Genomic DNA, 24,402 nt, shown 5'->3' with positions numbered 1-24,402 from the left:
TTTATATTGTGGATCATTAGTTTTGCACAAACCTATATTATCTATCGGAGTTTAAAAAATAATGAGAGAGATTAGCTGCTAATAACATTTCGCAATTAGTTATTCAAACATGCAATTATATTGGCAATTAGGGATATCGATTCACACAGACCAATCATCGATCTTTGCATTTTTCTCCGTTGACTTTTTTGTTTACTGTTACCACTAATTTAAGGCTTCAGCTTGAATTAACTCAATCGTCAATATCGTGAACAAAGAAAGCTCATTGAAATGTCGGTGCATCGATTACTATTCTCGAAGTATTCTATTAAAAAAATGGGCTCAAAAACAGAATTAAATATATACTCCAAGACAGAAGTATGCTAAGGATTGCTAACTTGTGCGTCTGCAGTAAATACTATCAATCATTAATTAAGGCACTTTTCGTTTTGTTCAATAGCTGCATATACCGATGTCTTAGGAAATATTTCGATACTTTGTAAAAAGAGTATACAGCACGCGAAGTGTTGACTTCAAATCCATATTCACGATATCTGCAAAAAAGAACGTCTATAAAGTTATCACATCAAAAATGCATTTTTGCCGTACCTTCCGGTCGCGCCTTCGGTTTCAATCCTTGATCAGTCATCAGCTCGAACGCAAACGCCACATTGTGCACCATGTGGTCGGTCTCCTTCGGCGTCAGATGAAACTCGTGCAGTGGCACGAAGAACCCACCCAGCAGGCCCATCAGCAAGCACAGAAACACGCCGTCCTTGAAATCGGAGCTCAAATCGGCCGCTTCGAAGTTCAACTTGTTCAGATGTTTGTTCACGAAGGTGATCAGCGATTTCTTGACCACGGCTAGCTTTTCAGGAGCGTGATCGAAAAGCGTATCGAATGCGTCTCTTTCGCAGCGCATTCCGACGTCGTCGTACTGTTGCGTGATTTGCTCCTGAAATTGTCTGTTTGAAAAAGCAAATTATATTGTAGTTGTAGTGTGATCAAATTCTTTAAATGAATAAGCTTTGAAAATGAATGGCAGCAACAATGCGTTAACTTACTTGCTCGTTAGTTTACCATTGACTTTCTGCGCCATAACAACTGTGACATGCACATTCTCCGGCAGACGAATTGGAGCCCTAAAATGACGAACCAGCGCCACGAGCAGATGCAAAATCGAGACAATATTCTTGCTGTGAATGCTCTCCACCGTCCATTGAGGGATGCTATGATGGAAGCCCAATGTCTGGAATACAATAAATTGTTATAGAAAAATAAATAAAGTCCAAAACAAATACTGCTTACATGATTAACGGCATTCAACACGACCGTCAGCTTTTGACGTTGTCCTTCCGCCGACTGGGTCACTTCCGGTACGTTCAGCTTATGTCCCGTCAGTTTTTCAAACAGCTTCTGCAGGACTTGCCCATCGTATAGATCCTCCTCAATGTCGGTAACAATGATTCGGTCTTCCACTAACTCGTCGTTAATCCAATCGATGAGTACCTGTAGCAGTTCCCGTACGTGGGGATGCTGCAGCGACGCTGGTTGGATAATTGATCGCGATTCATTATCCTCCAGGTTGTAATCCTCCGGGGGAATTTCCGGTGCATTTGGGTTTCCAGGGGAATCGATGGCGATTTTGCCTTCCTCTTGAACTTCTTGCACTAGAAATACAAACAGTTAGGAATAAACAAATTTTAAAAATCCATAACGAGTAAATTCCGCAGTGACGATTTGTGGATTTGCACAACTCAGTACCAGCCCTGTCAGTGTTTTTATTTACTTTCAGCAACAGCTGAATGACGTCACGCGTCATCCGAAGCAAAACGCGAACGATTGATAACTCCCACGCACAAAGTCCTCAAGGTGATTCAAGTCTAATTCAGAAACGGATGAACATATGGCAAAGAATTCCCTCGCCAGATGTTAATTAAAAATCTATTATCATCGATTAACGCATAATCCATTCCAGACAACTTTCATGACTCAAATTCGGACCCGCCCCAGATTGCAATGTCCATAAAAGGCAGAAATGGGGTACGAAATTGAACTTATGTTTTTCTCACCGGACGTCGACAAATTTCACCATTTTTCACAACCTACCTTCCTTGATACGCTTCTTACGGCCGAGGGTGCCAATTTTGTCCCAAAAACTTTCCTCTTTATCGAAATTTTTGCCAGAAACTGGCGTTCGCGGAGATTTCGGTCGACTCAAAGTGCTCATTTTTGAAAACAACTGAACTCTGATCATCAATGATTAATGTCAGATGATTTGTCAGATGGTCGTGATGGGTCGTTGGTATCTGATGTTCCGAAAAAGGAGCCTGATGACGCTGATGACAGATTCAATATCTTATTCCGACTACAGACGTTTAAATCTTTCACGATTAATAGTATGCACGCTAACCTGGATCTACCCAAAATTATGTCAAAGTGACCCAGATTCGGCAAAACCGTGGTTACTCTAATATGGGTAAGGGTACCTTGACTCAAATCTGGGTAACCGTACAAGCGAAAAAATCTGGGCAACCGGTACCCAGCTCTTTTTGCTCCAGAAAATTATTATTGTGTAAAAAATATTAAATAAAACAAATTCCCCAACGCATATCATTTGCCGGCTGTGCCGACAATGCTCCGCCATGATAAATTCAACACTTCTTACCTGTTTCTTGCTGCATTCTGCAAAAAAATCCCAACATTTATTCTGGCATGCGACTTCGACGCCAGTCGACGCCATGTTGATACACACCCGTTTCAAATCACTCAGAGACTGAGTCTCTTTTTTTCCCACGGAAAAGTTACTCAATTTTCGTAAAAAGTGGAACTACTCAAAATTTGAGTAGTTCCACTTTTTACGAAAAATGAGTAAGATTTCCGTGAGAAACAAAGAGACGGCAATACAATTTCACTCAGTCTCTGAGTGATTTGGAACGGGCGTGAACATCCGAAAATGTTTAAGTCCCCAGTTACCCAGATTTCGGGTTCGTCTGACTCAGACCCAGGGTTGAAATATGTCAAAGTCAATGCAGTGAAATACATGGATCTCAGCATATTCTACGGTCAATCTCATCGCCGCCGTCGTGAGTGCGACTGTGGGGCAGCCAAAAAATCATTCCAGCACCAACCATTCTATTCACCATTCAACCCAACACAAGTCGCTCTGACAGGCTGCTCAGTTCGTGCGTTACTGCATGAATGTGAGTGGCCCATATAAAAGCGTGGTGATTTTTTGTCATTTGCTGGGTGAATGTGTACATTTGACTGTGGTGAATTTCATATTCGTGGCGCACTGGGTGATGTGAGTTCTGTTGTTTACCTCTCTCCCTTTTCGGGAATGTGAGATCGATTTCATGGAAGGAAGAAAATAAAAAAAATGAAATAAAAAAACATCACCATCATCGAGTGCTGCCGAATATTTGCAAGCCTGCTCAGACCCATTTTGTTGACATACCCAGATTTTGACAACTGCTAATAACAGAAAAATCCGGGTACAAACGACCCAGTGACTGGGCTATTTCAGGTTAACGTGTGTACATACGTAAAGCAAATGATTGTTTTGTTTATTTTTCGTTTTAAAACCTTCATTTGAAATTTTTATTTTTATTTTTTTTTTATTTTGCAATTGAAGTATTTCAAAGGGCAATTTTTTCTCTTGTTCCTGCTTTCACTTTTATTGGTTTTTCAGCATGTGCACTGCACACGTGTGGTGATAAACTGACACGTCGCTTCGCCGAAATTCGGTGGAATTTGGCGTTTACTGATCACTGTGGCTAATTTGATTGCCGAGTGTCGTTAATTGATGTGATGTACTGATTTTCGTCAATTAAGTCTCAATATTCAACGAGATTTCAGTTAAAAATAATTTTACTGAACGTGTTCGTCCAGGCTATTGACATCCTATTGTTTAGCCCATCGGCAGATCGTAGCCAGGATGTCCCGGGCTATAATTTTTTTTCATACTGCGTTTCAATGATGACAGCGGGCTATGTCTATTGATGATGATGACACCACGCTTGACACCGGCTCGTGTTCGTCATTCAAATTTACCGAAATAAAAACTGGCGTTTAAGTGTGTAGCTCATAATCTGAAAGTACTATAAATTGGATTAATTCAATTGACTAATTAACTACCTAGAATTTATCTTTCCCGACAATATTTTATTCGTTCATTAGATTTTTAATACCCATTTTCGCGATTCAGTGATGAACTTTTACTTATAATAACAAATAATAAAAAAACACTTTGATAAAGAATAAAAAAATATGATTGCGTATTTTTGTTTTTATAACTATATTGCCTAATCGACAGTTGCGGTGAAGTATGTATTACAGTATACCCCGCTGATCCGACAAATGTATGGCCGGACTATCGGGGTTTCTCTCGTTAATCCGACTGTCAAATCCATACAAATGAACCAAAACAAAATCACAGCACAAATTTGAAAACTGACAGCATAATGTGTTTAAATGGGTGTTGATACTTTTTAATCCGGAAAATTCCGAATTAGCGAGATCCGGACTAACGAGTCGTCGGACTAGCGAGGTCCGGATAAGCGGGGGGATACTGTATGGGTTCCGTCACATAAAAAATAAAAATAAACTTGGCCGAGGTTCTGCTAAATCGCACCAAGCGCCAACAAAAAATTACCCATTTTTCTGCACAAGCTTTCGATTTGCAGATTCAGTTGATCATAAATCATATCGGATATCTATCAACCCTATAACTGAGGATATCCAACAACAATTTCACGTATGAATTATCTATTATGTAATAATTCCCGTTTTCCTTTCACGAACAAAATATCACAAGTCAGTCGCAAAGCCGCTTGGTGCGGTTTGGCAGAACCCCGACCACTTAATCTTCAAATGTTTGAGCGTGTGTAAGCTGCATTATACTTTACTCAATTTCGGTTTGCATAAAAAAAATTCAGTCATTTCAATTTTCAGTGACAGTGATACGATCCGCCTTTCGTTTTGTGGTTCTTGTTCGTCGATGTCCGTCGCGTAATTTTGGTCGTCGAAAGAATAGTAAATAACAGCTGTTAATTTATTCCCATTCAACCTTTGATCTCGGCAAGTTAGTGTCTGGATTACTGAAAATCCTGTAGTGGTCATTGAAGTTACTGTGTGAAAGATTAGCCGAAACATCAGACCATCATGGATGTCTCCTCGCCGTGGCTCCTAGACTTGAACAGTTTGTATGCGAAATATGTGAAGTGGGTCTCCGGCAATCCTTCCGCACTTGGAGATGTTGAGATGGCTGTGAAATGGTTGTCCTATTTCGTTGCTGGTAAGTGAATGATTTTACATTTTTTAAATTCCTTACTTAATGTAATTGCTACGCTTTCAGGAAAAATCAACAACTCCCCGGCCGTTTCCGAGCTGGTGTACTCCCTGTCCAATTTGTTAGTATTCTTCAACGACAGGATTATCGAGAAGGCGAATGGGTGCACTATCCAGACTGATAGCAGTTCCCTTGCGCGCCAGATCAAGAACATCCTGACGATGTTGGAATACTGTGAGGTGTTTATTGAGCTGTCGGCCCACAAGCTGTGGGGTTCCAGAGGACGTTGGTTCGTTATCGTCGTAGTGCAGTCAGTCAAGTAAGTTAACACGCCAAATACCGTGATCAAAAAATCAGTTTTAAGGCAGTTTGGAAAACGTGTCACGGGATTTGGTCCCCCATGCATTTTTAAAGGGACGGGATTAAGGGATTTGGGCACGAAAAACGAAATTCCCGCCCCTTTGAGAGACTAAAACCGGTGACACCGTTTTCCGAACTATAAACCAGGGTAAATGAGGGGGGGCGGGGGGTGAGCAGGGGGACTTAACCCTCCCTAGAACATCTTTAGCCCCCCTAGGATTTTAAAAGTTTTTTGGCAGTGATATCGGTTCTCAGCATTATTTTATTCTCTCAGGCCGGGGTGGCCATACAAAATCCATTCAGCCCATTACTGCACGTCGCCAACCATGCAGTCTACGGAGGGTCCGCAAATTGTTCTCCACCTGATCGATCTACCTTGCTCGCATTACTATCCGACATTCTGTCTACATGCCGGGCCCATCGCAGTCGTCCGATTTTTACGATGGATGGTTCTTCCAACAGCTGATGCAACACGTGGTTCATTTGCCTCCTCCACGTACCGTCCGTTTATGGGCAGCAGGGAATATGTCCAAGGGCTTGACGGTCCCTGATATTCGATCCGCCACTGGATGCACCGCAACCGCTGAACTAGGCACGGTGCTCCCGGATCAGAGAAACGACTGTTATGACGGCGAATGTGAGCAGTTAGTTGAAGAGAAGAATGCAGCATGGGGGAGATTGCTGCAACACCGCACGAGGGCGAACGAGGCACGATACAAACGGGCGCGGAACAGACAAAACTCGATTTTTAGGAGGGAAAAGCGCCATCAGGAAGATCGAGACCGTGAAGAGACGAAGCAACTGTAACGCGCTAAAAACGCACGAAAATTCTATGAGAAGTTAAACCGTTCACGTAAGGGCCACGTGCCACAACCCGTTATGTGTATGGACATAAACTTACAAACAAGCGTGAGGTGATACAAAGGTGGCGGCAGCACTACGAAGAGCACCTGAATGGCGATGTGGCAGACAACGAGACACTGGCTGAAGCGCTGCACTGGGTGATTACCAAGGTTTGGGAGGATGAGGTTCTGCCGCAGGAGTGGATGGAAGGTGTCGTGTGTCTCATCTACAAGAAGGGAGCTGGATTGGAGCAATTACCGCGCAATCACATTGCTGAACGCCGCCTACAAGGTACTCTCCCAAATTTTATGTCGCCGACTAACGCCAATTGCAAGAGAGTTCGTGGGGCAGTACCAGGCAGGTGAACGCTCTACCACAGATCAGGTGTTCGTCGTACGTCAGGTATTGCAGAAATGCCGCGAATACAAAGCCGCATATGATACAATCGATCGGGACCAGCTATGGAAGCTAATGCACGAAAACGGATTTCCGGATAATAAACTGATAAGGTTGATCAAGGCGACGATGGATCGGGTGATGTGCGTAGTTCGAGTTTCAGGGGCATTCTAGAGTCCCTTCGAAACGCGCAGAGGGTTACGGCAAGGTGATGGTCTTTCGTGTCTGCTATTCAACATCGCTTTGGAAGGGCTAATACGAAGGGCAGGGATCGACACGAGTGGTACGATTCTCACGAAGTCCGTCCAGTTATTTGGTTTCGCCGATGACATGGATATTATGGCACGTTACTTTAAGAGGATGGAGGAAGCCTACATCAGACTGAAAAGCAAAGCTAAACAGATTGGACTAGTCATCAACACGTCGAAGGCGAAGTACATGATAGGAAGAGGCTCAAGAGAGGACAACGTAAGCCACCCATCACGAGTTTGTATTGGTGGTGACGAAATCGAGGTGGTTGAAGAATTCGTGTACTTGGGCTTACTGGTGACTTCCGATAACGATACCAGCAGAGAAATTCGGAGACGCATCATGGCAGGAAATCGTACGTACTTTGAACTCCGCAAAACGATCGAATAGAGTTCGCCACCGTACCAAACTGACTATCTACAAAACGCTTATTAGACCGATAGTTCTCTACGGACACGAAAACTGAACGATGCTCGTGGAGGACCAACGCGTACTGGGAGTTTTCGAAAGGAAAGTGCTGCGTACCATCTATGGTAGGGTGCAGATGGCGGACGGTGCGTGGAGGAGGCGAATGAACCACGAGCTGCATCAGCTGTTGGGAGAACCATCGGAGGCACGTAGTCAGAATGTCGGACAGTAATCCGGTGAAAATGGTTCTCGACAACGATCCGACGGTAACAAGAAGGCGAGGTGCACAGCAGGCAAGGTGGATCGATCAGGTGGAGGACGATTTGCGGACCCTCCGCAGACTGCGTGGTTGGCGACGTGCTGCCATGGACCGTGCTAAATGGAGAAGACTTTTATGTATTGCAAAGGCCACTCCGGCTTTAGTCTGGTAATAAAAAAAATAAAGTAGAAGATACATGAAGAAAGAAGGAAAAAGGACGAAAGAAGGCGATAGAAGCAAGAAGGAAGGAGAAATAAGGAAGAAAGAAGAAGGAGGAAGAAAGGTAAAACAAAGAGGAAGATGAACGAATGAAGTATGAAAAAAATAAAAAGTAGATTGAAGAAGGAAAAAGGTAAAAAATAAAAAAAGAAGTAAAAAGGAGGAATTAAAAAGGGATTTATAAGAAAGAATAAAAAAGGAAACAGGAACAAGGAAAAAGAAGAATGAAGAAGGAAGTACTAGGCTGAAAGCAACAATAATCGAAGATTATTCGTTTAATACAATGGAGCAGGTTTGGGTAGCTATTCAGCGATTCCTCCAGACCAGCGGTTCTCAACCTTTTTCTAAAGAGGTACCCCTTCAAACTTTTGCATTAATTGAGGTACCCCCTAATTTTATCTGCCGTAAATGAAAATAGACGTAGATAAGATATATGAAAAACTGACCTGAATACTAACGGAATATATAGCTCTCCATGAAGTTGGCTGAAATTGGCATTATTCCGTAAAACAATCCAATTCAAAGAAAATTTACACATTATGCTTCCTACAGGCCTTATTTGACTATTGTTGGCTTCCAAGCCTTTTGAAGGAAGGGTTTCAAACCAATAATTGGAAGGCTTCCGAGCCTCTTGAAGGGAGGCTTCCGAGCCTCTTGAAGGGAGGCTTAAGAGCCTCTTGAAAGGTGGATTTCGAGCCACTTAAAAAGAGGCTTCTGAGCTTTTTGAACGTATGCTTCCAAGCCCCTTGAATGAAGAATTCCGAGCCTCTTCAATGGATGCTTCCGAGCCATCTTGAAAACACCCTTCCAAGCCTCATTGAAGAAGAATTTTATGCCTCTTAAAGGAAAGCTTACGTGCCTCTTGAAAGGAGGCTTATGAACCCTTTTGAAAGGAGCCTTACGAGCCTCTTGAAAGAAGACTTCCGGGCCTTTTGAAAGGCGACTTTTGAGCCCTTGAAACGGAGCTTCAGAGTCTCTTGAAAGTAGGCTTCAGAGCCTTTTCAAAGCGGCTTTCAAACAACTCAAAAAGAGCTTCTGAGTATCTTGAAATTCGCTTCCAAGCCTCTTGGAAGAAGAATTTCGGGAAACTTCCAAGCCTCTTGAAAGGATGCTTTCGAGCATCTTGAAGGGATTCTTCCGAGCCTCTCGAAGGAAGGCTTCCGATCATCTCAAAGTGAGGCGTTCGAGCATCTCGAAGGGCGGCTTCAGAGCCACTTGAAAGGCGGAGGATACTTCTGAACCTTTTAAAAAGAGGCTTCTTAGATTCTTGAAAGTATCCTTCCAAGCCTCTTGAAAGAAGAATTCCAAGCCACTCGAAGGGAGGCTTCCGAGCCTCTTGAAAGGCGGCTTTCAAGCCACTTAAAAGGAAGCTTCTGAGCCTCTTGAAAGGATGCCTCTTAGTCTCTTGAAAGTAGCCTCTTGAAGGGAGTCTTCGGAGCTTTTTGATAGGACGCTACCGAACCTCTTGAAAGGAGGCTTCTGAGCCTCTTGAAAGTAGGCTTCCGCGCATCTTGAAAAGAGGCTTCCGAGCCACTCGAAGGGAAGCTTGCAAGCCACGTTGAAAGGAGGCTTCCGAACCACTATGAAGGATGCTTTGAGCTGCTTGAATGGAGGCCTTCATGCCTCCCAAATGGAGGCCTGCGTACCTTCAGACTTTAGATTTTATGTCAAAAGCATGTTGTTAACATATTATTCAATATTTTGATTGGAATAGGTAGATTGCATTGAAGTTTTTTATAATTTGTACATTCAACGTTTTGCCTTTTTGATCATTTGTCGCACAGTTCTTCATATACTGTGCTGATTTTAAAGGGTAGGATTCAATCGCCATGCATAGACCACAGGTTTTATTTATTATATAATTATATTTATCAAAACTTTATCAATAAGTTTTGATTGGAATTGTAATAAACCCGCCATTATGCTTTCTTCTCCAAGGTACCCCCTGGGGCCAGTGAAGGTACCCCCAGGGGTACATGTACCCCAGGTTGAGAACCGCTGGTTCTGAAGATGGTAATGAAGATGGAAGAATGAAGTATGAATAAATAAGGAATGAAGAAGGGGAAAGAAATGAAAAAAATAAGAAAGAAGACGGAAGAAAGGAAGAAGGATTCTGAAGAAGAGAGAAGGAAGAAGAAAAAAGAAGTATGAAGAAGGAACCCTAGCAGCACAGTTCTGACCGATTTGATTTTAGCAACTCCTATTTGACTCGATTTGGTTGTATATGAGTTACATTCATTTGAAGTAAGTGTGCTGCTCGGGAAGAAGGAATAAGGAAAGGTGGAAGAAGCAAGAAAGAAGAAGGCATAACGAAGGTGAAAGAAGGAAGGATGATGATGATGATGATGGTCCCGCCACATACCCCTACAAAGGTTTGAGCTAGACGATTTATCTTTAAGATAATTAATAATGATCAATTTTAATCAGATTTGGCAAACAATAAACGATCCGATTATTTCCACAGATATAAATAACATTAACATATAACATCGCTATACAGCAAAAAAACATAAGTTAGTAAAAAGAAACAGTTGAATTCCACCACAGAGTTTTGCAAGCATCATCAGTGGTACAGCGAGCCCGATTAAGTTACAAAACTTGTGATACCTCTCGCATGATGCCAAAAGTTTCGTCAGGAAGCGCGTACTCAAACTATTCTCGCTAGTACCAATCAATTTAATTTTCTCGAAAAATTCAAAACTTGTGTTACCTCTCCGTAGATACCAAAAGTCTCGATAAAATCGCGTTCTATCTGAGAGCTCACTACTTTTCATAGTATCCTTCAAACAGTTCCAAATGTTTCATGTATTGAACATAAAATCGTAAAAAGTCATTTATACCTGTATTCGCGCGCGATTCTCAAACATTTGTAGACTACACAAAAGAATGTAAAAATACAACTCAATAAATAAAATACCATCATCATCATCGAGGCGAGCAAAATAGTCTATAAGCGCCCTAATGAAATAAAAAATCATTTACATTGTTCAAGAAAAGATATCCGTTATCACAAACTTCGTCAAGATACACAATTAGTCAATACCAAAAACTTAAATATATGACTGTTTAAAAAACAGCTTTTACGTGTGAAATACAAAGTCTCTTGAACTGTGATAGTGTCCTTGCACGCTTGATGTGTATAGGCATCGAATTGAATACGTTTATTCCTTTATAAAACAATGAATTTTGTGAAGCTCCATACAAAAAATAAGGTGTTCTTATTTCATCCGCGTTTCTAGTATTATATCTATGAATGTCACTTCCTCTTTCAATTCGATTACACAAATATCGGGGCAGCAATCCATTTATTATTTTAAAAATGAACACCATAGTTAAATAAACAATTCTTTGCTTCACTGATAACCATTGTAAAGCGTCCAACAAAAAGGAGGAGGAAGTGAATCTATTACATCTCAAAATCAAGCGCATAACTTTATTTTGCAAACGCTGTAACCTCGATATTTGTGTTTCATTGGCCAGAAATAAAATGGAGGCGCAAAAGTCCAGGTGAGGAGAGATGATTGATTTGTACAACTGTATTTTACTCGCAACAGTTAATTCGTTTTTAATCGACATAAAATTCCATACTTCTTGGCTATTTTCTTGATGACATTGTTGATATGAGAATCAAATTTCAATTTATCATCAATAATCACGCCAAGATATTTAATTTCCCGAACGCGATTAAGTGTTTCATCATCAATTCTAACAGAAACATTATCAATGAATCGATTTCGCGAAATTACCATGTATTTAGTTTTACTTATATTCAACTTCAACTGTTTGTACTTCAACCATCTACTTAGAGAATGCAAATCTGTATTCAAGCGTGAAACAACATCATCGATATTTCTAGCTGCAATGAATAATACTGTGTCATCCGCGAAAAGATTAATGTTGCAAAACGTAAGACCCGTCCCATGTCATTAATATACATAATAAATAAAACGGGCCCTAATACACTTCCCTGTGGAACACCAAGATTACTTTCCATGGGATTTGAAACACAATCATTAAAAACAGTCCTTTGGATTCTGTCAGACAAATAGCTTCTGAACCATTCATACGCAGAACCCGAAATTCCAAAGCGCTTGATTTTTTCCAACAATAAGGGCCTAGAGATTGTTTCAAAAGCGCGTTTAAGGTCCCAAAATACAGCAATGATAGTATCTTTACACTCCATGTTTTCTTTCCATTTGGCTAACACTAAGTTCAATGCGGTTTCACAAGAATGTCCTTCTCGATATCCCGATTGCTCTTGTATTAACAAGTTATTATTATTCAAATATGTTACCAACTGGCCTTTCACAACAAGTTCTAATATTTTATCTAATGTGTGCAACATGTTGATGGGACGAAACTCTTCGGCTTTGATCGTTCCAGCAACTTTTTGAATAGGAATTATAAGAGATTCCTTCCAAACCTGCGGCACGTGCCCGGTTCTCAAAGATTCATTAATAAGGTCCAGCAGTTTGTGTCCAATGACATGAAAACAATCTTGTATAACTCTAGCGTTAACGTTATCAACTCCAGCCGTTTTGCCCAAAGAAAAGCATATATTTTTAAGTTCATCAAAAGTAATTGGGTGAAAGCAATCAAATCTACATGTACTATTAACCGGCTGTTTTATTTCATCAGGCTCATCAACCAAATCGATAGACCGATTAATCGATGAAACACTATCGATGAAATAATCGTTAAAATTTCAAGCAATTACTTGTTCTGGATTTTCTGATGTGCCATTAAAAGTTATGGACCGCGGATTGGAACTATTAGGTTTCAACAAAGATTTCAAAATTTTCCATAACTCCCTGCTGTTATTCTGATGCTGATCAATTTTCCTCTGAATATAATCACAACGCGTTTTTTTTCAACGATTGTGAATACGTGTTCCGCGCATTCTTGTACCTGTTCCAATTGTTACAACTATGTCTTCTCAAAAATCTATTGTACAATTTATCTCTTTTACGTCTTAGACGCAGAAGATCTAAATTGTACCAGCTGTTCGAGTTATTTAAAGTTACAAATTTATGTTCAATTAACTTATTGGTACTTGTTTTCAGAACGTTCGTTAGAACAGCTGATTTCTGATCTAAGTTTCCGGAAATATCCTGAAAATCCACGTTTCTCGCAACAAGATCCGAAACAGCTTGTTTCGAATATTTCCTCCAACACTTCAATTTAACAAAATCATTTTCGGTTATATCATTATTTTCTATATTTATGACTAATGTTTCATGATCGGTTACTTTTAAACAAATATCTGTAACTGAGTTTACAGAATCAAAGTTAGAATAAACATGATCAATTATAGTTCTACTGTGTCGGGAAATACGCGTGTAATCAACAACTTTTTGTTTCAAATTGTAAAACTCAGTCAGACGCTTTAAATGATTTGAATTTTCGTCACATCAATTAATATTAAAATCACCAGCAAGTACATTTAGTTTAATAAAATCGTTAAAAATTTCTAGCCAGTTCTCTAAAATTTCAATAAAACGCTGGTGACTCGAACTGGGAGAATGATATAAAACACCATAATTACCCTTCTTCATGCCACGTGCAACCGTAATGCCTAAGAACCAATTTCCTTCACAGGCTTCGTTGATTTGAAGCTTGAATTGAACCGATTCTTTGGCATAAATAGCAACTCCGCCAGTGTGCCTTGAATGTGATAAGCAAGCAGCGACTTTGTATCCCGGTATACTGTACTGATCAAATGATTCATACTCTACAATATGCGTTTCTGCTAAAAATAAAAAAATTGACGTTTTTCTTCTACAATCGTACGTAGAGCTACGTAGTTTGTAGACAAACCAGCAATATTCAAATACAAAACATCTAATTGGTTCACATTACTACTGGAACTTGGTTGCTATTCATTGAAACGCAAGCCGCTTTTCTTTTGATCAAACAATTTCTTGTAGATCTTACACTCAGTACTAAATGCTGGATGATTGACGTCCAACTTCATGTTACGTTCCCGATTCATTTTAAACAATTAACGCATTTCAATACAGTTGACGTGCACTCAGAAGTTTTGTGACTATCGCTGCACTTAGAGCACGCAATGTGGTTTTTACATTCTGTACTCATGTGCCCAAATTCTCCACATTGGAAGCATCTCAAAACATTAATCGCGGGTACAACAAGGCACCGATCGAACCTTACATTAACCTTTTTCGCGGTCAACAAACAGCTATATGTATCTTTGTCTACTTCAATTACGGCACTAAATTGCTTGTACTTGAAGCGTGGATTTTCATAGATATTTACTACTTTTACATCATTTATTGCGATGTCCTCATTCTGACTTTTTAGAAAGTCGATGAAGTCATCGGAGGAATATTTATCGCTCATACCCAACACTTTCAATCTTGGCACCGATGTTGGAACAACAGCAGTGTAGTTTTCACCCAAATCGTTTTGCATGCCATTTTTCACCACATCTACATTGAAACCAGTTGCACACTCTACAATATTGGAGCCATTTTTCCCGTTCCGAAAGTTACTTATCTTGTGTACTTTTGGATCTAACGTAGTATTCAAAAATTTTCGAGTGTCGTCACTACTCTGGTCGGACTGTTTCGGTTTAACCACAATGACGGGCCGAGTCTTACGTTCTTTCGCCTGTACAACTTTAGTTGCTTTAGGAGCACTTTTCTTATTTTTCCTTCTAACTACCGTAACAAAAGGAACATCGTCTTCGAAAACATCGTCATTATTATTAATTAAATCATCATCAACATTAATAAAATCGTCATTACTATTACTAATTTTCCGTTTTTGCGCGAACTGCAAGTTGATTCAGAATGACTCAACCTAGACGAGTCCTTCGTGTTCTTCATTGCAGCTATTTAAACTTTATCCGAATTAAATTGAAAAATGAACTAGTCATAGTTTCCATTTTTTATTAATCATTATCTCAAGTCCGTTAATCGATTCCTTAACATTTCGGACAATTTCATCCATACGGTCATCAACGCGTTGCCTATCTGAGCAGACATTTGATCCCGAATGTCGACAATAGAGTCCGAAAGAGAAGAAATCTTCTTCATATCTTCCTCTATTTTGCCGGCATCCAGTGTCACTTTATTCTGCTCGCCACAACTTTGGCTAGACAGGCATTCATCACACTTGAAGAACACATTAACATTCTCCGTGATCAATCTTGCTGCTGCTTTATTTTCCAACGAGCTACAGTGCGCATGGCAATATCGCTCACATTGGAAGCAGAGCAAAGGGAATGCATTGATCGCTATCCCCACTTTGCACTTGTAGCACTCCATTGCCTATGCCTTTACACAGCAGTGGACGCGCTGCATGCAAAGGCACACAGAGAGACAATCAAAAACAATAAAAATTCAACCACAGCCGGCTGACGAAATCGCCGTTATGGCTTCGTTCGCTACAGCTGTGGCGCGTAAAAAAACACAAAATTAAACAGATACAAGGTGTGGAGATGATTTATCTCCTACTTATCCTGTTACAAAACACTTATGGGCACACGTTAAAACAATTTTTTTCGCGGCACTTCACCAATTTCACACGTAATTAATCAAACTAAACACAGCACGGCAAAAACAAACTACTTTGCACGCCATCACCACCGTGTATAAGGAGGAAGGAGGAAGGAGAAAAAAGAAAGAAGGTATAAATACAAAGGGAGAAGAAGGAAGAAGCAAGAAGAACGAAAATGAAGAAAGAAATTATAAGGATTAATTTTTCACATTTCAAAATTAATTTCTCATCTCGTTTCTTTCTTCGCAGTTGTCATTACTCGCTTCTTGATGTAAAATGCATGCTTCGCAGTTCTCATTTTTCTATTCTCAGTTTTCATTTGTCATTGCCCCTTCCCAGTTCTCAGTTTTAACTGCCCAGTTTCCAGTTCTCATTTATTAGTTCCCAGTTCGCAGTTTTCAGTTATTTATTCTCAGTTTCCAGTTCTCTGCTCTTGATTCTTAGTTCTTAGTTCCCAGTTATCAGTAGCTCTCAGTTTCCAGTTCTCATTTCCTAGTTCTTAGTTCTTAGTTCTCCTTTTCAGTTCTCAGTTCTCTACTCCCATTTTTCTGTTCCAAGTTCTCAGTTCTTAGTTCTAAGTTCTCTGTTCTCAGTACTCAGTTCTTAATTCTCATTTCTCACTCTTCACTACTTGTAATCTGAGGTAATTTTTAACTATTCGGCCAAATGGCCTCATATCGTTTTTTTTTTGCTATCCATGAGATGTCATAAACCGAATTGATAGTGGTTCGTTACATCACCAAGTTACACACTGCGCCTTTCGTTTCAGACCCCATTCAATCAACGTTTCCTTATAAAAAACGTTCGCCTCCTCGTCGAGCAATGAACTCGCGCTAGGTCGACCTCTTGATCCTTTTTGATCTTGGGTCCTTTTTCAGCCCGAACAGCATTTCTTCTTCGTTTGTAATTTCCTGCAACATACGACGTTTGGTTTTTTAATTCGACGATTAGTTTTATTTTTCCCGGCAAGCCCTAGGTTTTCCGTTTTCTTCTTCACATGTTGTTCCGCCTTTTTCTTTCTGTATTATTTTCCCTTTTCGCTCTTCGAGAAGAATTTCCTTTGAAAATACAGAAGGCTTTCCCTTTAAAAAAAATCAGAAAAAAAAATTAGATTTCAGAATAATTTCCCTCGAAAAATGGCGAAAAACACTGCGTTCAAAAATGAATTGCCCACCCACCCACGTTCAAAAACGAAATGATAGAAAGCTAGTATTACTACTATAAGGATTTAATTTGAAATTTTGTCTAATAAAAATAAGAATAATGTGGCTATCAATAACACTATCCAACATAATTGAACTTTTTTTCGCTCCCTTCCACCATTTATTAACTCAATAGATTTTTTTAAAGCTGAATTATAATTTCTTGCACCACTTATTGACTTCTCCATGCGCTGTGCCTGCACATTAAAGTCCCTGTTTGAAATATATAAATGAATAAAAGAAAAGTGGGCGATTCGCTTACTAAAGATACAATTACTCTATGACCAATTTTGCTAATTTATGGAAAAACGTATTTTTTATCCGCAGATGCATTGGCCGTTTGATTCTAACCATGTTCTGTCAGAACAATAACATCGTGAAGAACCCTCCGATCCCTGTCCTGGACAGAAGTAATCTAACGGAAACGAACCGACCAGACAGCACCTTCCAAGAACAGTCCGATACCGTCGTGCTCAAACGTTCGGGCCGTGTACTCCGCAAGGTCGAAGGTGCCCCACCCATTGCAACCAGAAACTTCAAAAAGCTAAAGCATGGACCGGTGGTCATTCAGTATGGTGGCCGTTTTATACGAACAGCTGAATTGATGTACATTTTCAAGCCGTTAGTTCATTTAGCGTGTATCCGTCTGTACGGAATGAAGAGCTGGAAAAGCTATCTGGTGCCAATGGCCATCGATGCCGCCAGGTGAGTTCAAAATTTATCTTAATTTGTCTAGACTTTGGTAATGATTTTTCGCAAATATCACGACAGCCTCCGCATTTACTACAAACATCGTAGTGACCTTTCGAGGGATCAGAAACAGGAGCTTTCCCGCCGGTGCGTATCGATGCTTCTCTACCTTATGCGGTCGCCCTTCTACGATAGGTATAGTAAGCAACGGATCGCCTCGCTACTGACTGGTATTGGAAGCAAGGTTCCGTTCACGGGCGCCATCACCAGTATGATTCTTTCTTACATTCCGCACTGGCAGGAGACCTACTTCTACATGTGGTCAACCTAAGCACCTGCGAAACAAATATCAATATTGATTTAGTTGTAAGCATCATAATGGTGAATGACTATATTTTATTGACCTTAGCGAAAATTGGAGAATGCCGGTGGATAGTTCATGACAGGAATGAAAAGAAATGTTTTTTTTATGCTGGTTCGAAGATATGTAGATGTATTTTTTATAAAGTAGTATAATGTATATAATATATATTGTTGGTTGAGAAGATGTAAATCTACACAATTTTGGAGTAAGTAATAAAAATGAAATTGGCAGGACTGAATAAATGTCGTCGCCATTGAATTATCCGATGATTGTAATGGCGTGATTTCAGATCACATTAGTGTAGGGCTGTGTAAATCAACGACTTTGTATCGGAGTTAAGAATATTGATATCGAATCAATATTCGATCACTTTCTTCTCCAGCAAAATTATCCACAACACAAGGCCACATAGATATCACCTCACCACTAGTAACTGAAAACCAAATAGACCACGACGGTACATTTTTCTCCGACATCACAAACGGCCGGACTTACCACAGTGCGAATATAGAATCCGATCACTACCTCGTTGCAGTATGCCTGCGCCCGAAACGAAAGCAAAGGTTGTCGATGACGGAGTTGTGTGTGTTAAAGACAGCAGTGGAAATAGTGTCGAGATTAACTTGAAAGACGTTCTAGCCCTGACCGCGACGGTGGGTTGATTTCTGTCAGCCGGTTGGCTGCCAAGGGATTCACTGACAAGGATTATTAGGCCTTTATCGACTCCTTTTGCAGCAGTGTTCGCTGATGGCAGTTGGGAAACATAATGAGAGGTAGCACCATATCTAATGCTGTGAAATTAACTTTTTCACTTAATATTAAGTAAAATATACTTCAGCTTAAATAGAAACTAACCAAAAGTTAGGTAAATTTTACTCGACTTTTGTAAACATGAGATTACTTTAACGTTGGGTTCCCACACTTTACTGCCCTTGTTGAGTGGTTTTGCTCTTTATTTTATGACAAGAAAGGGAAGAGGGAGGGAGATGCTAGAGACAAAACTACCTGAAAATACGAAATTTATGAAAAGAAAAGAGCAGACCTCTACGAACACAAAATTATTGGCCGATTCCCTAGCTCTGGCTTCATTCATCTAAGATTCTGCTGGTGCCTAACAGCTAGGTATATAGAGACAATGAAAAAAAAAAAAACTTCATGCCACCAGTTCTACTGGAAAAAATGTGGACCGCAATTACCCTAACTTTTCACGCTTCACGCAGAATGTAACTGTTTTTTTTTGTGGAAGACTCGCTTGTGGTCGTGATTGAGCTTAACATAGTAGTTTCTCAGCGAAACAGTGCGATGCTTATTGAATTTGCGTAGAGCCGCTCGCTTCAGAGATTTCATTCTTCTCAGTGCAAGTGTTTGCCAAGGGGGGCCGTTCTTTGTATCGCTCGATCGTTTGGGAACGTAAAGCCTGTCCACGTTAAATTTCGGACACTTAGACAATGTCTAATTGATTTGTAGCCATTATATCAATTTGGACGAGAATGAAAACATGCTGAAAGCATCATGTAAAGCGGAGAGATTCATCTGTCGTGTAAATTGATCCTCTCGGTGGTATGTGAAAATTTTAAAAAATCTCATTGTATGATGGGTGTCCGAAATTTAACGTGGACAGGCTTTATACGATATATATCGATCGATAACGTAAGCTGAAACGTTGGAAAACGCTTGTGCAGCATTTTATATGTTTCCGAGGTCCAGAATAGCTTTCCAGTCGAGAGAAGATAGAAACTGACTGATAAAACGATGATCAGCTTCACGAAAATTATAGCAGAAGCATACAGGTGAAAAATCCGTTTGGTTTGGAATATTGCAGTCAATTGAAACAACAAGCGCTGGATGATGCGCCACCCGTTTCACCAGAGCTAGATTTACGATTGTAGACTTGGTGGCAAAACACAAATCCAGGTAGCGATTATTTTCATTGGCGATAGAATTGAACTGAGATAGCGTTGCTGAACTGTAGTAGCAGTCTAGAAGCTTCGCCGCTCCAGAGTGAAGAACGGAATTGTCGGTATCCGGGAACAGGAATTCGTTAGGAGAAGTTTTCCACGAAACGGTAGCTTGGTTGAAGTCACCCAAAACTATAATTTCGTCGACTGAATTAGCCTCCTCGAGAATTTGAAATATACAGTTGCAGTGTGTTTCTATGTACTCGATATCACGAGTCCGATCAGGGGGAATGTAAATCGCGCAAATAAACAATTGGCGATCGCGCAACTCGATTGCAGTCCAGGTCTGCTCAAGACACTTCCAAGACACATTTTCATCTGATTTCGCCTTCAAACTAGATCTAATTAAAACTCCTCCACTAGTTGACTTACGACTATTCTCATGATTTCGGTCACATCTGAAGACATCATACGCAGTTCCGAACACATGACTAGAGAGCGTAGCCTCAGTAAGCCAAGTCTCCACCAGAACATCGTAGCTCTGATCAGAAACTGCAAGCCGATACTCCTCGATGGTTGAATTGATGCCACCGACGTTTTGGTAGTACAAAATCAAGCTATTTCCTCGTTGATCGGTACTGGAATTTGGAAGGCTTTCAGGCAGAGTAGAGTTCGTCGACAGATTGTACTTGCCTGAGGGGCGTTTGCGGAAAGTCCCTTCACCTAGCTCATACTCAGGACCGGGACGACTGTTGGCCGCTGGCTGCAGAGGCTCGACTGAGATGAGTGGGCTAGGGGTTTCCTAAGGCTGTTTGTAACTGTACGTCCCAGTGATGTTGAAGATATTGGCAGGGGCTGATGTGTCTGCCCAGTTGAAGTTGTGCGTGGCAGTCCGAGCGGCTCCTGACCAGATTCAAACAAGCGGCAGGCGTTGTTCATGATGGGCGAGCTGGAAGCTTCAAAAATTTCAATGCACGAATCGCTCGACCGAGGGGAGTACTCGCCTGCATATGGGTTTCGGAAGACCTCTCTACCGACCCCATACACAGGACCAAGACGACTGATGAGCGCTGTCTGGAAAGGCTCGACTGTGATGGGGGGCTTCAAGGCTTCCATGAAGCTGAGAGCAGGCGTGCGTCCCGGTATCCCGAACAAGGGCGAAGCATGACGGATATTTGAAGAGGATGAAAATTCGGGAATGGCATTTGCGATGCATCTTGATTGATGTGCCGTAGAATGATTGCGTCTTGGGATCCGAAAAACGGTCGTTGGATATTGATGGTCATAGTTTAATAGACGTTCAGTTTTGTCAGCGGTAATAAAACTGGAGCAGCTGGAACTTTTCGAAGAATTAAAAGAAGCGACGGTTCTAAAGCACATTCTAAAGCTTACTCCCCCCCCCCCTGGGAGGGATTTCCCAGAGTTTCTGAAGGAGAATTTCTTCAAACATCCTCAAGCAAGAATATTCCACATTTTTTTTTGTAGAACGACTGCCCTTCCTGCTGGGCTACTCCTATCCTTAGCTCCTCGTGGCGCTGGCCGGGTTACGAGCAACCTTACACACTTAACTCATTTCACCGTACCGTGGACCCCCGGTAGTATGACCGCTTTTAATCTGAACACTTTTTAATTTGAACCCCGTTCATTTGAACATCGTTCAAATTAAAAATGGTTCAAACGTCATTTAACACGTGGAATCGAGAAAAGAAAAATGGAACATCGTGAAACGGAATGCAGAATCAAAACAAACCAGCCAAAAGAGCAGCCAGAAACCAGTTTTTCTGATGCAAATAGAGTAACCAGAAGTTCAAATTAAAAATGAACCCCGTTAATTTGAATGAGGTACCGTTCAAATTATCGGGGGTCCACGGTATTCGGTAAATTTTACCGAAATCACAATAGCAGAACTGTTCGGTAATTTATTTTACAGACTTTTTGTAATTTTTTCCATTGCTCAACTGTCAAAATCACCGAAAATCAGTTAAATTATTTATAGATTTCGGTAAAATTTTACCGAATTCGGCGATTTATTTTAAGTGTGTAGGGAAGATCGGGTAACCAATCCTATGGGAACTATGGTCGTATGTTGACAGGGAAGGGTGGGGTTTGCTCCTCTCCGGAGCTACAAATCCTACTGAACGTCTGTTCTCCATGTTAGGAGTGGCTCACAACAGCGACTGTTCTCCATGTTAGGGGCGGCTGATCATCGTCCGAGTGCCAGCAAAAGACTCTAAATGAAACTATGCACCATGATCCACCGGAAATAAGGAGGAATGGTCCTCCGGAAAATTGTGGGATTGGTTGTCAGCCCTTGCAAGCCAGGCTTTTTTAAAAACACACGCAACGAATAATCAACTTGAGAGTATGGACCGGAACAATCGGCAAAGACCACTGCGACGACGCGCTACAGGTGGTTTGTTGGAAGGGATCAATGGTGCGAACGTTTAGAGGTAATCATACCATCTACCAGAGCTACGGCAACACACACGAGCTGGGAACAGCTTTCATAGTGATGGGCGATATGCAAAGGCGTGTGACCGGGTGGTGGCCGATCAATGAGAGAATGTGCAGGTTGAGGATCAAAGCCCGGTTCTTCAACTTCAGCATATTCAACGTCCATAGCCCACATTCCGGAAGTACCGATGATGATAAAGACGCATTCTAAGCGCAGCTGGAACGTGAGTACGACAGCTTCCCAAGCCACGACGTCAAAATCATCATAGGAGATTTGAGCGCTCAGGTTGGTCAAGTGGGGGAGTTTAGGCCGACTATTGGAAAGTTCCATAGCGGTACACCCGGAGATCACCACTGAAGACAGAATCACAAATCGACTACCGCCATTTGTAAGCCCAAAAAACTGCAAAACGAAAAAATACCCAAGCTCGAGGTTATAATTCCAGTTCCAACTCTTCATGGGTTCAGATCATGACAACATCGTGCTTAAATTGACCTATGTTACCAAGAACACAATGCAGATCGGTCGGAAGATTCTCGCAAAACCACACCTACCTGTGATCACAAGAGTGTTAATTCAATTAAAAGCATATCAAAAATTGTCTTTCTTAGTCACTTTTATCGGATGCAGCCAAAAGTATTCGATAGATCGGTGCTAATGATTTCCGTCGAGGTGAACGTTGGTAGGGTAAAATACCCAATAGTGGAGAATCTAAGCAAGATCAAGCACTATTTCTTTGCTTACTTTAAGACTATACCGCAACTCGCAACTTACTATAAGAACTGTATCGAAAATAAGTTATCCACATTATTTTATTTGAATAAAATCGGATGAATTTTAAAAATTTATTAGAATTTATCTAGCAATATATGTTAATTCTGTCTGAAACGCTAAGAAGTTATGGCCAAAATACTTTTTTTCATATTAAAGCTCGTTAAAAAGTCTAGCTCATTTTTATGCACTTATCTTTAACCGATTTGCTCGCAACAAGTTGCATTCGACGCAGAGTCCTGTCCCATTATTTGTTGAAAATTGACCCAATCAGATCGTGGAACATGCTTTACTTCGATCAACCCTGTTTCAAGAGACGAAGATAGCTGAGTGGTAACATGTTGGGCTTATGTTCGATTCTCGTTCTAATCCTTCATTTTTTTTGTCAATAAAGTTGTGATGTAAAATTAAAGTATCACCTAATTTTACGTCAAAAGTGACGCTCGTATATGTCGTTGTCGCAGCACCTAAAATTACACGATTATTTTTAGGTGTGCATAGTGTTATATACCGATCGACTCAGCTCGACGAATTGAAGTGATGTCTGTGTGTGTATGTGTGTGCGCAAAATAATCTCTCTCACTCACTGACTGACACTCACTTATCCTTAACCTCTATCTAAATCTTGTCCCATTGTTTCGTATCAAAAACCGGCTTAATCGGACTATGGGCTTCGGAGTTATGGCCAGTTTTTACTCAAAAAAAATCTTACTCTCTATTTAGGCACTTCAAGACAAAATTTTCAAAACGACTTATCTGCTTTTGTAAACAGAGATTCAAATGTCGATTGCACGAATCTCATAGCACTTCGACACAAACCAACGCCATCATCAGGTAGCCGAGACCTTCACCTGCCTATTGATAGTGTTTGTTTGCGTGGGAGTGTTATCAGATTCGTCGAATCGACGTTCGAATCTTTGTTTACAAAAGCAGAAAGCCGATTTGCTCGAAACATTCGATGCAGAATCATGTCCCATTGTTTCCTATTACTTAAAAATTGGCCGGATCGGACTCAGAAGTTATGGTCAAAATACTTTTTTTTATACCAAAAGTGCGAAGAAATTACTCCCTCGCAAGAAACGAGAAAGGCACTATCACCGCTAGGTGGATTAATCTGGGTTTTTTTGTACATTTTGGGGCCCCCACAACCAGTTGGTCCCGGGCCCCCTTCCGGCTAAATCCGGCCCTGGCTATTTCACTGGTAATTTAGTTTGCTCAAAATTACAGATCTCAAAGGCAAATGATTGAAACTCCCCTCACTGCGTCGCCCTCGATGAATCGAGCTCGTGCGAAAATAAACTTCTTCTTTTTTACCCTTTTCACCGAAAATCAAAGTCATCATGTTTTGACGTTTGTTATAAACGATGAAGGAGTAAATGAAACAAAACGATATCATTTTGAAAAGAGCAACTTCGAATTTATTTCCTTCTTGCTTTTCCCGACTCTGCTTTGAGAACTTTGACAAGTTGCTTTTGTTCGGTCGCTAAAGTCAGTTCGG

General features: G+C 40.8%; 2 protein-coding genes across 2 annotated transcripts; one reads left to right on the top strand and one right to left on the bottom strand.

Moving 5' to 3' along the window:
* Positions 1 to 2,246, bottom strand: LOC134205080 (beta-parvin). Its single transcript, XM_062679988.1, has 5 exons — positions 2,089 to 2,246; positions 1,288 to 1,649; positions 1,044 to 1,228; positions 589 to 944; positions 1 to 533 (listed from the first exon to the last, which is right to left on the bottom strand). The coding sequence occupies exons 1-5, from the start codon at positions 2,234 to 2,236 to the stop codon at positions 457 to 459; spliced, it is 1,128 nt and encodes a 375-aa protein (XP_062535972.1). The 5' UTR covers positions 2,237 to 2,246; the 3' UTR covers positions 1 to 456.
* Positions 2,247 to 4,930: 2,684 nt separating this feature from the next.
* Positions 4,931 to 18,041, top strand: LOC134204509 (peroxisomal membrane protein PEX16). The gene is made up of 4 exons (XM_062679319.1): positions 4,931 to 5,275; positions 5,336 to 5,588; positions 17,054 to 17,431; positions 17,498 to 18,041. The coding sequence occupies exons 1-4, from the start codon at positions 5,143 to 5,145 to the stop codon at positions 17,745 to 17,747; spliced, it is 1,014 nt and encodes a 337-aa protein (XP_062535303.1). The 5' UTR covers positions 4,931 to 5,142; the 3' UTR covers positions 17,748 to 18,041.
* Positions 18,042 to 24,402: the final 6,361 nt, after the last annotated feature.

The sequence above is a fragment of the Armigeres subalbatus genome, chromosome 1 (genome assembly GCF_024139115.2).
Source record: "Armigeres subalbatus isolate Guangzhou_Male chromosome 1, GZ_Asu_2, whole genome shotgun sequence".
Classification (NCBI taxonomy): Eukaryota; Metazoa; Arthropoda; class Insecta; order Diptera; family Culicidae; genus Armigeres; species Armigeres subalbatus.
The sequence above is the reverse complement of the archived record's forward strand: the minus strand, read 5'-3'. Positions and strand labels throughout refer to the sequence as shown.